Source organism: Bubalus kerabau, chromosome 3, assembly GCF_029407905.1.
Source record: "Bubalus kerabau isolate K-KA32 ecotype Philippines breed swamp buffalo chromosome 3, PCC_UOA_SB_1v2, whole genome shotgun sequence".
Taxonomy (NCBI): Eukaryota; Metazoa; Chordata; class Mammalia; order Artiodactyla; family Bovidae; genus Bubalus; species Bubalus kerabau.
The window spans coordinates 47,423,841-47,440,943 of NC_073626.1; the positions used below are offsets into that span (position 1 = coordinate 47,423,841).

The following is a 17,103-nucleotide window of genomic DNA, read 5'->3' on the forward strand; positions in this document are numbered from 1 at the left end:
AGTGAAAAAGCTGGCTTAAAATTCAACATTCAAAAAACTAAGATCATGGCACCCAGTCCCATCACTTCATGGCAAATAGATGGGGCAACAGTGGAAACAGTGACAGACTATTTTCTTGGGCTCCAAAAATCACTGCAGATGGTGACTGCAGCCATGAAATTAAAAGACGCTTGCTCCTTGGAAGAAAAGCTATGACAAACCTAGACAGCCTATTAAAAAGCAGAGACATTACTTTGTCAACCAAGGTCCATCTAGTCAAGGTTATGGTTTTTCTACTGGTCATATATGGATGTGAATTTGGACCATAAAGAAAGCTGAGCACCGAAGAATCAATACTTTTGAACTGTGGTGTTGGAGAAGACTTGAGAGTCCCTTGGATTGCAAGGAGATCCAACCAGTCCATCCTAAAGGAAATCAGCCCTGAATATTCATTGGAAGGACTGATGCTGAAGCTGAAACGCCAATACTTTGGCCACCTGATGTGAAGAACTGACTCATTTGAAAAGACCCTGATTCTGGGAAATATTGAAGGCAGGAGGACAAGACTGAGAATGAGATGGTTGACTGGCATCACGAACTCGATGGACATGAGTTTGAGCAAGCTCCAGGAGTTGGTGATGGACAGGGAAGCCTGGAGTGCTGCAGTCCACTGGGTCACAAAGAGTCGGACACAACTGAGCAACTGAATTGAACTGAACTGGACAGGAGAAAATCTTAAAATGGCAACAGTACTTAATAGTAAATATTAAAAAATGTGAACTTGGTAGAACTGAATTAATATTCAGTTGAATTCACTGAGTTAAATATTTCAAAATAATGTTCATTAAATTGAATAGAATACTATCCAAGCTATGCCATTCTAGAGTCTGGAATGGTAGGGTGAGAAAATATCAATTAAGGAGATACATGTAGTTTAGATTTCAGAAATCATTTTTAAAGAGTTAGGAAAACTATCAGTGAAATTCTGGATCTTACAGTAGATTTAAACACATATTAAAATAAGTAAAGACAACCAAATTATACCCAAGAATAGTGATAGAGCAGTCGGACAGAGTACATGTTTATCAGTTATAATTAGAGAAATACCATAGTTTCAAAATAGACAAATGTTTCATTTTTGGAGAGAAATGAAATTTTCCAAAACTATTATATCTGATTAAGCATCAATACTCATAAATATTTCAAAATGTATTATTAATAAAAGTCAGTATATGTTCATTCATAAATAAACCTATAAATATCAATGAATAATTATTAAATAATTATAAATATTAGCATTATTTTCTAATTACAAGTGTATTAGTCCTTTATTTTCATCATTGTTATTATGTCTTAAATTATGTAACTGTAGTTAACATATTTACAACATAGAATGAAAACAAGCTCAAAGCATAGCTAATTCAGTGGAGGACATTCAAAAATATCCTGAGCAGATAGAACAATGGACCTAAATAAACTTAGGACCTTTAATTGTGGTCAGTGTAAATGTCTATATTTAGATTCAAACAAATTAATAGGGGCCTAGTGTACAAAGAGTTCCTGTAAAAAATACTTGGCATGTTGAATAACCAAGTACAGATTTAACATACATAAAAATATATTGCGAATAGTCAAAAAGTAAGATAATTCAAGCATTTTAGTATACGTCCATGGACAAAGTAGCTGCACTCCATGGGGTCGCTGAGCGACTTCACTTTCACTTTTCACTTTCATGCATTGGAGGAGGAAATGGCAACCCATTCCAGTGTTCTTGCCTGGAGAATCCCAGGGACAGGGGAGCCTGGTGGGCTGCCGTCTATGGGGTCACACAGAGTCAGACATGACTGAAGTGACTTAGCAGCAGCAGCAGCAGCATGGAGGAAGTACCCCATTCGTGGCTAATGACAATTTCAAAATTGTAAATCATATTAAACAAATTCATAGTTCTGATTCTAAAAATAAAAAATTACTTAAGACACTGTCCCCTATTTCAGGATGTCACAAGCCCAAATGTCAAAACAGACATAGTTAAAAGAGAAATATAAATGAAGGATTTATTAACTATGGCAATATAATTAAATAGTATTTGAATCATTATTTTCAATTCTATTCATTTAATTTTAAAAGACACCACCATTATTTAGTATTTTTAAAAAAATAAAGTAGTGAGAAAATAATTAGTATCTTTTTAGAAATGGAACCACCAGACTGAGATTTAAAACAAACAAAAAAAACTCACCCATAAACAAGCAGCTAGTATGTGTTACAGCTGAGAAAAGAGCAGAGATATTTGTTTATGCTTTGAGATCACTGCTCTGAAAATAACAGTGTACAGAGATAAGCTTCTATTAAGGTGTGTCCTGTTGAACTAGTGTTTCATAGGATATTAAGGATAACCAAAGGAAAAGATTCTGTAGTTGAATAATTTATAGAAGACTAGGTAAAACTAAATTGACAGGTTTCTTAGCTGACAAGACTTTACTATTCTGATATGAATGGTGAAGCACCTAAAACACAGTCTGACAAGTAGACTTTTGAAATGCATTTGACTCCAGAAGCATTTTATTCTCTTCTTTTATTGAGTATTATAAGGAGTTAGTTTCTATGGAACACTCACTGGAAAATCCTGTACACTCTAACACCAAAAAAAAAAAAAACAAAAAGCAAATGTCAGGAGCTACAAATATTCAATAAGGAGGCCTCAGCAGGTTCATGATAGCTGTCTCTAAATGTTTGTCTTGTCAAAGAAGGAAATAGTATTTCATCAAAGTGGAAATCTAGATTTAATGAATGGAAAACAAATTCCACCTCAACATAATATCTCAATGAGAATTAAAAAAAAATGTAAGAGCAGTCTAACAAAAGTGCTTATCAGTTGTCAAAGGTTTTATATAAATAAAAGGTTTACCAATTTCTATATTGGTAGAAGGTCTGAAAATACCACTAAAGTCTCTTTCTAATTCTTATATTTGATAGCTCATTTGCAGTAATTATCAGCTTAGGTTTTCATACATTTAGTATTTCAGATTCTCTGTCCATTTTTGTACCATATTGAATTAAGCATTTTATAGACAGAAGACATACAGATTAGCTGTCGGAATTTACTGCAAATACAAAGCCCACATAACAAGTATATACAGTTTACACTTAACACCAGGAAAAAATAAAGTCCCTGTAACTTAAAAGACAAGTGATTTAAATAATGTTAATCATAAATTCCATATGTGCAGAATTAAAATGGAAGTTTTTCTCATTTTAGAAACTAGGCAGCGGGCCTGGAGAACACATACAGGGGAGCATAAGACCATAGAGCACAGATGGGTGTCGGGAGTACGAAAAAGCTGTGAAATATACGAGGCACGTTTCAGTCAGTTACATGCGTCTTCCACGTGTCTATACATGCCTTGGTGCCATCACATGCAAGCAAGCATGATTCGACACATTACACGGGTTATCAACGGGTTTTACTACAGTGTAATGTGCATCTGCGAGGATAATAAGTCAGATGAAATACTGATACCTATTTGCGTATTCCTTGATGATCTGATATATGCTAATCTTAATCGTTTCATTTTCAAACCGGCCGCTGCTCCTATCCTTGTATATCCGGAATTCTGCAGCCGTCACTGCTTCTCCTTGAGGAATCTGCGTAAGATCGAACCGGAATTCTTTGTAATGCCTTCGCTGGTGCGAAAAATCTTTGTCTCTTTCAACTGAAACCAACAAACAGAAAAGGAAGTAAAATGTTAGTCCTTTATTAAGTATGGAAATTAATGGTAAATTCTTTCACTTTGGAAAACAAACAAGCAGGATGTTATAAAACTGGGAAAACACTAAAACCACAGACTCATACGTGTTTCTAGTTAAAGGAAATTCCACAAACCAACGGCCTTTAGTTCAAAAGCAATATAACCTCTGCGGTTTTATACAAATTCCTGGCTCCTAAATGGAAAGGTTATCCAAAAATGTTTTTTAAAGGGATGGTTGTAAAGTTATTACTAGTGTGTGTATCCAGTACCGGAACAGAGGAGGCTTCATACAAGAATTAGGACTCTGTGATAGAAAGCTCTAGAGTTCCAGGTGAGGTCAGCGGTGAGATTTAGTAGAGCCAAGGGAGGAAAATCGGAAGGCGGCCCAGGGAGCTGCCGGCACAGCGGGACTGTGTTTATGAAATTTTAGAGGTCAAGGAAATAAAACAAATTCATTTTCACAAGGAAGATTATTTCTAAAATGTCTTCCCAGGAGAGTTTTTTCCTCCTTTTAGCAAATGCAGTGCTCTATTTTTTTTTTTTTTTTAATGCACTTTCATTAGTTCTTAGTGGTTTCTGAGTGCAACCTCCCCAACTGCGCCCCCCTCTCTCCGCCCCCGCCTCTGCACCGGTGATGCAGCAGCATCCAGTGTCCCAAAGCCCTCCGCCTGTTCTTAGGCTCCGTAATTGAGAGAGGAACGCGATTCCGCCTTCAGCGACCTTCCTACCAAAAGAGGTCAGAGAATTTTTCCTCTTGGGAATGTGAAGGAGTGTTGAAGAACTCAGGACAGGAAGTGTCAGGCATATCATTACATAATCTGGCTTTATAAAATGCTGAATTGCTTGATACAGTCTATGCTTGTTATCCACCAGGGATCTTGGCCTTCCCTAATCAATAGAAATTGATCAGAAGTCAGACAAGAAATTCAGACAAGGCTTTACTGGGGCCCCTGTTACAGCAGCAGGGAACAAAAGCAATAGATGCCCTTGCTTGCTGCTAAGGGGAGCTGGCTCCTTATAGGAGCTGAGGGTCCAGGGTCCAGGAGTCAGGCCAGAGGAATGGCTCAGACAGGTGGTGCTGTGTGCAGGGGGCATGTGCAGGACCCTGCTTTTGCTCTCAACACCCTGGTTTTGCTCCAGGCTCTTTAGAAGTGGAAGTTGAGTTTTTGATCTTTTTGCATTTGTTGTCTCTATTTTGCCCCAACTGGCATACACATAGTTATTTTTAGTCCCTTATAGTTTCTTTGTATTTTTTTTACTCAAGGAGACCAGTCCAGGCGTGGTGAGGAGTCCTGCATCCCACCTTGTCTCATGCTGGGTACCAAAGTCTTTCTTAAAGAGCCATCTAATGAAAGGGCACAGGTTTAGTAATGACATATCATTTGATGGAATTAAGTTTCGCAGCATTGGTAGCTTTCTTAAAATCTCAGTTATCTCAGATAATATTGGACAGCGAAGCCTGGTAGATGATGGTCCAAAGAGACATGACTGATGTAATTTAGCACCCATAGGACAGGTTACAAAAAATCCACTGCAAAGTACTGTGTTCCAAGTGTCTCACAAACCTACAATAATATTTTTACCTACGTGCAGTGATATTTCATTGCTAAAATGTCACTAAAGAAGAAAAAAGATGTATGCTATAAAAACAACTCCCAAAGTTTGTTAATAGCATTAAGATACAAGAATATCTTTAGGAGATTAATTAAAGTGTCATTACCAACACTGCTGGAAATTTATGGCATTGGGGTCCTAAACCAGAGGAAAGGTCAGGATTAAGAAAGAGAGAAGGCAGTCATGATCACTGAGGAGTGATTTTGGGGAACCAAGGCTGTTGGACACTTAAGTACCAGCATCAGACAGGTTCCAAGTCTGAGAGGAAGCTCATGATAAAGAAACCCACAATCTTTGCCTTTATCCTCCAAAATAATCTCTGGTTTATTTTCCCTAGAGGAGTAGCAGGTGGTTTAGGAGAGCAAGAAACTCGGCCCCACCTCTACCTTAGATACCTACCCCAGTAAAAAGGAAAAGGTAAGCTATGCCTGGAGGCATCTTCATCCCATGAACTTGGAGAGAACGGCGCTCTCAGGCTGCCTGGCTACACCAACACTATCTCCCATGACTCATGAACTTTTGTTTTATTTAAATATCATTATCTTGGTCCTAAGGGCTTCCCTTGTGGCTCAGCTGGTAAAGAATCCACCTGAAATGTGGGAGACTTGGGTTCGACCCCTGTGTTGGGAAGATCCCTGGAGAAGCGAAAGGCTACCCACTCCAATATTCTGGCATGGAGAATTCCATGGACTGTATAGTATAGTCCATGGGATTGCAAAGAGCTGAACATGACTGAGCAACTTTCACTGGTCCTAAAAGAGGTTCATCCCTGGAGAAATTAATTAACCTTTCCCTAAATAAGGAAGATGACTGCATTATTAAGATCCTATTGTGTTCCATAAATTAAATTGCTTTTATGTTTAAACTTCAGCTGACTATAGTGTAGTCTGCTATGAACATGTCTCCACCTCCAAAGTGTAAGCACAGAAAATTACCTACAAACTGGATTTATAATAGCTAGAGTGTACATACGAATTTAAAATTAGCCAAAACTCTTTTTTTACACACTACGTTTAATTCACTGTAAACTTCTTCTTTTCTGATCCTAATTGAGACAACACAGATGATATCATGAAACATATTTAAATAAAACCGGTTTAAATATTTTATTAACATTAACACATTACACTTTATAACAATCTGTGGGATAGGTTCTATTATCATCCTAATTTTGAAGATGAAGAAACTGAGGAGGCAAAGAAACTTTGCGAAATAATTTGAATCTGTTAGGTAGAAAGTTAGGCATCAGCAACAAGCAGTGTCCTGTCTATAAGGGATGCAAACTGATCTCTAAACTCCATGCCAGGCACACCCAGGAGAGCTCACAGATATGCTTCAAAGTAACCACAGAGACTTTTCCACTCCTGCACAGGCACCCTAGGTACACAGGCAGTACAAAATAACCACAGGGGCTTCTCTAAGTAACTTTGGGCAGTAAGGAGTCCATTAAGGGCTCATGAATATTTTACATTTAATTATAACAGACTGAATTATGGGAAGACATAAACAACACAGCTTGTTGTTATATAACTTGCAATTGTCGATTGGCCTTGAGGGTAGGCCCATTTGAATTCCCTTTCATTAACTGGTGGTGGGTACAAGTCCTACTTTGCACAGGGCATAGCCAAAAGTAGGAACTGGAAGTATGAAAAGGGGAAGCCAAGAGGGATGAATAGGAAGGATGAGAACTCCTTTGGGGTCAGCCTGCTCCCGTGTCTTGGGAGTGTCTGTCTTATAAAAGATCTATGAGCTGAACTGAGCTGTAACTTGTCTGTTGTTCTACACCTTTTACTCCATTGCTCCAAATTTTTGTTGTGACAAGATAAGAACTGAGGAAGAGAAATAAACTGACCTGACAAATCCAAGCACTTGAACCAAACTGTGATTCTTAACACGAGGCTGGGTTGCTTGTGCTAAGAGACTGTTACTTTGTCCTAAGTATGTATGCTTTAATAAAGATCAGATAAATTTGAAGTTTGGGATTAACAGATACACACTACCATATATAAAATAAGTAAACAACAAGGACCTACTCTATAGCAGAGGGAGCTATACTCAATACCTTGTAATACCCTATAATGGAAAAGAATCTGAAAAAGGATATATATATATATATATATGCACACATATATGTATATATATGAATCGTTTTGCTGCACACTTGAAACTAACACAACATTATAAATAAACTATATTTCATTTTTTAATAAAGGAAATAAAAGATCTGAAATTTTGCATTTACAAGTCCAAAATCCAAAAAACTCTGTAAACTGAAATTTTGGCTTTAGCTTCAATTGGCAGAAAAACTGAAAATTAACCAATTTGAGATGATTTTTAAAGTCCCCATTTATCCCCACTTTATATTTATTGCTTTGCTGCAGAAATGTTCTGTTTGTTTGAGTGGGTGGCACGGATCCAGGTTCTGCTTGAGAAATTCCACACTTTAGACTCTAAGCACTCATCAGTCATTCAAAAGTATATATTCTCTATTCTGAAAGTCAATATTCAAAATTCTGGGTGATAACAACCATTATTCAATTTTCCATTAACAATCTATTTTGCATTTGAAATTTAGACAAAAATAACTGTAATTTTGAACATCAGAACTTTGACATGAGTTTGTTAAGGTCCAATCTAGAGCATGCACCTGCATGATGCAGATGAGTATTGAATTCATATTATGTAAAGTCATCTACTGTTCTGGAATCCCCTGTGAGATGTTAGTGTAATAAAGTGGAAAGCTAGAGTTTCAGCTGTTATTATAAAATTTCAGTTTTCTAATCCAGGCTCTTTAACCTAACCCCTTAAGGGGGCAGATTTTCAAAGAGTTTAATAAAATTTTATATTAAATATACCACACAGAATAAAGTTGCAGAGCAGATTTGTCCAGCAATTCAAATTCCTATATCCTACTGCTTTGAATTATAATTGCACCAGTAAATTCCATGGGACATGTTGCAATGAGTAATGGAATAAAAGTAGTATTTATATAGCCTTGCACTCCTAATGATGCTCACAAATATTCACAAGGTAATCTCAGTTACCTAGGGAAGTGTCAAATACTAATATCCCCAACTTAAGAATAAGAAATTGGGTGATGACAGCTAGGCAGTAACAGATGTCCGTCTTCTAAAGCTCATTATAAATCTTTGTTCAATATCCATACCACCTACATAATGACATCCTACTGAGGGACTAGTTCATTGTTAGGACAGGTGACTCTTGAACAATGCAGGGCCAGGAAAACTGACCTCCTGCACAGTCAAAAATCTGTGTTTAAGTTTGACTCCACAAAACTTAACTACTAATAGCCTACAGTTGACTGGAAGCCTTACTTATATCATAAACTTTTGATTAACACGTATTTTGTATGTTATATCTATGTATGTTGTATGCATTCTGACATACTTAAATTTTTCTTACTGTATCTGATTTTTCTAGGTTATTATGTTCATGTCTGAGCTTTTTCAAACTGCTTCAGATCTCCGAAAATGTTTCCAACATGTTTATTGAAAAAATCTGCATATTAGAGGATCCATGCAGTTCCAACTGTGTTGTTTTGGGGATCCATTGTATATTTCAACAATCTTTATCAACATTACACAAAAATGTGGAGGACAGGTGAAGTAGCAAGGGTTTGATCACCAGTGTATAATCAGCATCTAACCCAACAAAATATTGATTCAAAGAAATCTAATAAACTTTGGTTGAATGAAAGACTGAATAGATCAAAGGCTGTTTCTGTCTTTTCCCTCAGCACCATCAAGCCACCTTGCCCACTGACTGAGGGCATCCAGATTTATTTGCCTCTCATTTGGGGGGAGGGAGGGACATATATTTTATTTAATCCTTGCAACTTTACTTATGTCCGTAAGTTTCTCTTACTTGCTCAAGAGCCCACAGCCTATAATTCGGAGAGAACAGATTTCAACCCAAGATCAAGATGTCAACTTCACAAGCCCCAACAAGACGCTGTGTTAGCTTTTCCTGGATGTCATTTTGTTTGTTCATTTTGTCTAATTATCCCTCAGGAGAGTTGATCTTTCAATGCTTTCGTTCTCCTCTATGAGATGTTCCTACCCTAGAGAGGATGCCTTACATTCTGAACTCCACTCATTCTAGAAATCACTCCCTCCAACCTTTGTCTTAGAAAACTTTATATTATATTCACTTTTTTAATACTTACTCCATTTCTTATCCAAGGAAATGTTTATGAACAAGCAAGCGATTGTATTCACAAGTTGAATTAATATTATATAATATTTATTTTTTTTTAGCCACATTGCATGGTTTGTGGGATCCCAGTTCTCCAAATAGGGTTCCAACTTGTATCCCCTGCAGTGGAAGACAGAGCTTAACCACTGGACTGCCAGAAAAGCCCTTATATAATATATCTATTAGCAAAAAAGGTCATCCTTTTCCTACAACTATGTTTTAAAATAATTGTAACTCACTAGCTGTTAGCTGTCTCCATCTGACCTACTACTAAAACAACACTTCCAAAATAGATGAACAAGAACACATACATCTCATACTCTTTAAATGTAAGCTTTTTATAGGAGCTATCTTTGCCTTGTTCATATTGTGATTACTTTTATATTAAATATATTGTGTTTCTCTGTATATTACACTGTGCTACATAACTCAATGCAATTGTAAATGGCTTGGAAAGCTTAAAAGATAATAAACAAGTAGAAAAAATCATTGCAATATGTACAAAATATTTGGAGGTTTTGATTTGATTCACAATGTATTAAATATTTGTATCTTTCAATTCATTATTTTACTTCTGTGTTAAATCAACAAATGCTATGCATGAGTTTCCAATACAACCTTATTATCATTTCTAATAAAGTCTGCATTATAAGATTAATATCTGCCAGATCTTATAAAAATCGTAACTGTCAATACATTCCTATTCAAGAGTAGAAAAGATCTCATTGCCAGACAAGACAAATAAAAACAAAAAGTGAAACAAAACAATAAAAAAGAAGAGTGAGCTCACTCAAGTCACACCAAGACTTGTCCAGGGGGATAAAATGACACAGGGGTTGAAACAGGCTGAGACCAGGAGGTTAACACTTGTTTCTGGTGGGGATCATTTCTTCATCCCACAACACTTCACTGTTTCTCTCATATGAAATGCAAAAGAGAGTATACGAACAAATATGTGCTCAATCGCTCAGTCATGTCTGACTCTCTGCAACCCCAAGGACTGTAGTCCACCAGGCTCCTCTATCCATGGCGATTCTCCAGGCAAGAACACTGGAGAGGGTTGCCATGCACGCCCTCCTCAAGGGGATCTTCCCAACCCAGGGACTGAACCCAGGTCTCCCGCATTACAGGTGAATTTTTTACCATCTGAACCACCAGGGAAGCCCAAGACTACTAGAATGGGTAGCCTATCCCTTCTCCAGGGGAACTTCCCAACCCAGGAATCAAACAAGGGTCTCCTGCATTGCAGGTGGATTCTTTATCAGCTGAGCTACTTGGGAAGCCCTTAGGAACAAATATAGCTAGACTTAAAACATGCATCTTTATCAATTGATTCACCTTTGAAAATTGTATTTAAAAAGAGAAGAGGACAACCTGCCTAGACTTCTATTTTCTTATCTGCTTATGTATCTAACCAGACCAAGGGATTATATTTTGCCAAACAGTCATGCAAATACAACCCAAATGCCACAGGCTCCTCTCCCACTGTCGTTTGTGATACACTCTTGTTTGGAAGACTGTTACATGAAAACCGGCAAGATCACCATACATTAAACAAGCGCACCAACACAGGGTTGTTCATTTAACATTTGAGCTGACGGTGGCCCACAGCGCTCTCTACAAAAATGAAAGATTTGCTTCCTGCACACACACACACACACCTCAGCTCACAGAAAAAAAAAAAAACACATCAAAAAGTCAGCAAAATTAATACAGCTTACCACTCAAAACAGAATTGTAATGATGATGGGAAATGTACCTCCTTCTGCTTTCAGAAAGCATGTTTTGTGTCTTCCAAACGTTTCCATCTACAAACCACCTAGAACAACTGAAAGGTCACCTACACTGGCAGAAACGGAGAGTGGATTTATTTTTATAGTTTATTTTAAAAGTGGCAACATCAAAGCATGCAAGAGGTAATATATGAATCAGAAGATTCACATTCCATGAGTAATGGGCTGAGAGTGAAAAGAAACAGGATCGCCTTTATAGAAGCCCCAAACTACATTCTAAATGCTCTAAATTGCCAAAGTTCTGCAAAGATTAAGCTTCTTGTGTTTAAAGACAAGACATACACTGAGGCATTTTCTTGTTGAGATATAACTTTCCAGAAGTCAATGACTGATGGCATTCCCTTTTTTCCAAACAGACACCTCTCTGAATGACTTTATCATAAGTAGAAATTGGATAGAAATGTCCTAACTAAATATTTTGCTGTCTGCAATATCTGAAGAGTAGGGCTAATTAACAGAGAATTGCAGTTTTATCTGTTTAGTGATTTATCTGCCGTTTTAAGGGGATGCATCCATGGGTAATCACTCTTAATCTCCCACACAGGGCTGTAACTTGGAAGATTCAAACAGAACCAGTAGCTGCAAGACAAAGATAGCGTTTTCCCAGGAGCACAGCCAGCTGTTGAAAGAATACAGATCATTGTTTGCTGCTGAGTGCAAAAAATCATTAAGAGATTACTCATAGAATTATTAATCTGTATAACATTTTAAAGTGAAAAAAAAAAAAAGCAAAGCTGTCATGTGACTACCGAGATGCCTCACTCTGCGAGGCATTCTTCGCTGACTAGTCCACTGAGAAACATAAACTTGGGCCTATAAAGGCCTATTCATTGGTCAGTGAATGCACATGTTACATGTTTCTTTGAAAGGATAACCATCCCAGAGAGTGTGGTAAACTCCAGATTCCAGAAACCCTAAGAGCCTCTTAATACCATAGCCATGTGTGACTTGAAAAAGGGAAAACTGTCCCCTGGAATGGTCTGTTGCGAAGAACAATTTCAATTGACTTTTGAATGTCCTATAGTTGAAGTCTTCTTACTGGTGGTCATAAATGCTTCATGAATATAGTTGTATAAGGAGGAAAAATTGCAAAACAATAGTGAGATGGTTAAATTATTTAAATCTTGTCCTGTGATAGGTAAAGAAATTAATTTCCTGAATTAATTAAAACAATGCTGCACATAATTTTGAAATTGACAAAATTACTGATCCAACATTTATATATTACTTTGCTTTAAAAATATGAGCAATTTAGGGACCCAAAGAATTAAACCTGAGATATACAGAACAGACTTGTGAGTGCCAAGTAGGAGGGAAGTGTGAGAGGGAGGGGGTGGGAGTTTGGGATTAGCAGGTACAAACTGTTATACATAGGCTGGATAAACAACAGGTCCTGCTGTAGAGCACAGGGAGCAAAATTCAATATCCTGTGATAAATCATATGGAAAACAATATGAGGAAGCATGCTGCTGCTGCTGCTAAGTCGCTTCAGTCGTGTCTGACTCTATGCGATCCCATAAGACGGCAGCCCACCAGGCTCCCCCGTCCCTGGGATTCTCCAGGCAAGAACACTGGAGTGGATTGCCATTTCCTTCTCCAATGCATGAAAGTGAAAAGTGAAAAGTGAAAGTGAAGTCGCTCAGTCGTGTCCGACTCTTAGCAACCCCATGGACTGCAGCCCACCAAGCTCCTCCGTCCATGGGATTTTCCAGGCAAGAGTACTGGAGTGGGGTGCCATTGCCTTCTCCGATGAGGAAGCATATATATGCATAATTGAGTCACTTTGCTGTAGAGCAGAGATTAAGCACAACCTTGTAAATCAACTATAATTCATTAAGTCTTCTACAAAAAGAGCTTTGGAACTGGAAGGAAGACTGTCTTAAGGTTTCCTCTCACTTCTCAGACTGGATGGGGCCCAGCACTCAGCCATCAGTGGTTATTAGAATTCAATAATAATAGTTAAACCAAGCATTGGAATAAAAACTGATGTGTTCAATAATTAACAGTAATAGCAATAAATTAAGCACTTGTTGATTTCATAAGATTAAGACATTTTCATTTTTAACTTTTTCTCCCTTCCTTGATCCAATCCCAGTCCTGGCTGTCAGGGAGCTGCTTTTCTCTCTCTGGCCTTCCATATACACACATCTTGATTATCCTGAAAATAGCCATGGTGCTACCTCTAACTTTAATCAAGTCAAAAATATTAATTGGATAACTGCTCTGGGTCAGAGATCTCAGAAGCAAAGAGCTAGGAGCTCTGGATGAGAACAGACGTGGAGAAGCACCATGTGGCACAGTGGGGTGGGGTTTTGAGGAAGACATGTGTGGGGACAGAATAAGGAAGGAAGGAGCAACACAGGGTGCAGGAGGCTTCAAGGGGAGGTCATTTTGAACTTGGCCTTAAAGAATCATCACCACATAGAGAAAGGAGTTTGTATAGGTGGAATTAGATGTGAAATTTAGGGCCACAGGAGTGAATAATAAGTAGTTCATTGTCCTTGCACATGGTGGGTTGAGGGTGGACCTAGATCCTAGACCTGAGATCCTCTAAGACGCTTCCCACATGTTCAAAGTCCAAATCGCACTGCTTAAAATCTCCTACTTAAATATCCTTAAAATCTTCTATTTAAAAGGCAATGCCAAAGAATGCTCAAACTACTGCACACTTGCACTCATCTCACACACTAGTACTCTTGCCTGGAAAATCCCATGGATGGAGGACCCTGGTAGGCTGCAGTCCATGAGGTCGTTAAGAGTCAGACACGACTGAGTGACTTCACTTCATTTTTCACTTTCATGCACTGGAGAAGGAAATGGCAACCCACTCCAGTGTTCTTGCCTGGAGAATCCCAGGGACGGGGGAGCCTGGTGGGCTGCCATCTATGGGGTTGCACAGAGTTGGACACGACTGAAGCGACTTAGCAACAGCAGCACAAACTAGTAAAGTAAAGCTCAAAATTCTCCAAGCCAGGCTTCAACAATATGTGAACCATGAACTTCCAGATGTTCAAGCTGGTTTTAGAAAAGGCAGAGGAACCAGAGATCAAATTCCCAACATCTGTTGGATCATCAAAAAAGCAAGAGAGTTCCAGAAAAACATCTATTTCTGCTTTATTGACTATGCCAAAGCATTTGACTGTGTGGATCACCACAAACTATGGAAAATTCTGAAAGAGATGGGAATAGCAGACCACCTGACCTGCCTCCTGAGAAATCTGTATGCAGGTCAAGAAGAAACAGTTAGAACCGAACATGGAACAGCAGAGTGGTTCCAAATAGGAAAAGGAGTTCTTCAAGGCTGTATATTGTCACCCTGCTTATTTAACTTATATGCAGAGTACATCATGAGAAATGCTGGACTGGAGGAAACACAAGCTGGAATCAAGATTGCCAAGAGATATATCAATAACCTCAGATATGCAGATGACACCAGCCTTATGGCAGAAAGCAAAGAAAAACTAAAGAGCCTGTTGATGAAAGTGAAAGAGAAGAGTGAAAAAGTTGGCTTAAAACTCAACATTCATTGATTTGCGGATATTGAAGAATCCTTGCATCCCTGGGATAAAGCCCACTTGGTCCTGGTGTATGATCTTTTTAATGTGTTGTTGGATTCTGATTGCTAGAATTTTGTTAAGAATTTTTGCATCTATGTTCATCAGGGATATTGGCCTGTAGTTTTCTTTTTTTGTGGGATCTTTGTCAGGTTTTGGTATTAGGGTGATGGTGGCCTCATAGAATGAGTTTGGAAGTGTACCTTCCTCTGCAATTTTCTGGAAGAGTTTGAGTAGGATAGATGTTAGCTCTTCTCTAAATTTTTGGTAGAATTCAGCTGTGAAGCCGTCTGGACCTGGGCTTTTGTTTGCTGGAAGATTTCTGATTACAGTTTCAATTTCTGTGCTTGTGATGGGTCTGTTAAGATTTTCTATTTCTTCCTGATCCACTTTTGGAAAGTTGTACTTTTCTAAGAATTTGTCCATTTCTTCCACGTTGTCCATTTTATTGGCATATAATTGCTGATAGTAGTCTCTTATGATCCTTTGTATTTCTGTGTTGTCTGTTGTGATCTCTCCATTTTCATTTCTAATTTTATTGATTTGATTTTTCTCCCTTTGTTTCTTGATGAGTCTGGCTAATGGTTTGTCAATTTTATTTATCCTTTCAAAGAACCAGCTTTTGGCTTTGTTGATTTTTGCTATGGTCTCTTTTGTTTCTTTTGCATTTATTTCTGCCCTAATTTTTAAGATTTCTTTCCTTCTACTAACCCTGGGGTTCTTCATTTCTTCCTTTTCTAGTTGCTTTAGGTGAAGAGTTAGGTTATTTATTTGACTTTTTTCTTGTTTCTTGAGGTATACCTGTATTGCTATGAACTTTCCCCTTAGGACTGCTTTTACAGTGTCCCACAGGTTTTGGGTTGTTGTGTTTTCATTTTCATTCGTTTCTGTGCAAATTTTTATTTCTTTTTTGATTTCTTCTGTGATTTGTTGGTTATTCAGCAGCATGTTGTTCAGCCTCCATATGTTGGAATTTTTAATACTATTTCTCTTGTAATTGAGGTCTAATCTTACTGCATTGTGGTCAGAAAAGATGCTTGGAATGATTTCAATTTTTTTTGAATTTACCAAGGCTAGATTTATAAAACTCCTAGAGGAGAACATAGGCAAAACACTCTTCAACATACATCACAAGAGGATCCTCTATGACCCACCTCCCAGAATATTGGAAATAAAAGCAAAAATAACCGAACGGGACCTAATTAAACTTAAAGGCTTCTGCACAACAAAGGAAACTATTAGCAAGGTGAAAAGGCAGCCTTCAGAATGGGAGAAAATAATAGCAAATGAAGCAACAGACAAACAACTAATCTCAAAAATATACAAGCAGCTCCTACAGCTCAATTCCAGAAAAATAAATGACCCAATCAAAAAATGGGCCAAAGAACTAAATAGATATTTCTCCAAAGAAGACATACAGATGGCTAACAAACACATGAAAAGATGCTCAACATCATTCATTATCAGAGAAATGCAAATCAAAACACTATGAGGTACCATTTCACGCCAGTCAGAATGGCTGAAATCCAAAAAGTCTACAAGCAATAAATGCTGGAGAGGGTGTGGAGAAAAGGGAACCCTCTTACACTGTTGGTGGGAATGCAAACTAGTACAGCCACTATGGAGAACAGTGTGGAGATTCCTTTAAAAACTGGAAATAGAACTGCCTTATGACCCAGCAATCCCACTGCTGGGCATACACACTGAGGAAACCAGAATTGAAAGAGACACGTGTACCCCAATGTTCATCGCAGCACTGTTTATAATAGCCAGGACATGGAAGCAACCAAATGTCCATCAGCAGATGAATGGATAAGAAAGCAGTGGTACATATACACAATGGAGTATTACTCAGCCATTAAAAAGAATACATTTGAATCAGTTCTAATGAGGTGGATGAAACTGGAACCTATTATACAGAGTGAAGTAAGCCAGAAAGAAAAACACCAATACAGTATACTAACGCATATATATGGAATTTAGAAAGATGGTAACAATAACCCTGTATACGAGACAGCAAAAGAGACACTGATGTATAGAACAGTCTTTTGGACTCTGTGGGAGAGGAAGAGGGTGGGAAGATTTGGGAGAATGGCATTGAAACATGTATAATATCATATATGAAACGAGTCGCCAGTCCAGGTTGGATACATGATACTGGATGCTTGGGGCTGGTACACTGGGACGACCTAGAGGGAT

General features: G+C 38.0%; 1 protein-coding gene across 1 annotated transcript in view; it reads right to left on the reverse strand.

Moving 5' to 3' along the window:
- Nucleotides 1–17,103, reverse strand: part of BMP5 (bone morphogenetic protein 5) — a 152,226-nt gene that overhangs the window by 63,343 nt on the left and 71,780 nt on the right. The window contains exon 2 of the mRNA XM_055571780.1: nt 3,500–3,692. Within this exon, the coding sequence (XP_055427755.1) occupies nt 3,500–3,692 (193 nt within the window). The remainder of the gene's footprint in view (nt 1–3,499; nt 3,693–17,103) is intronic.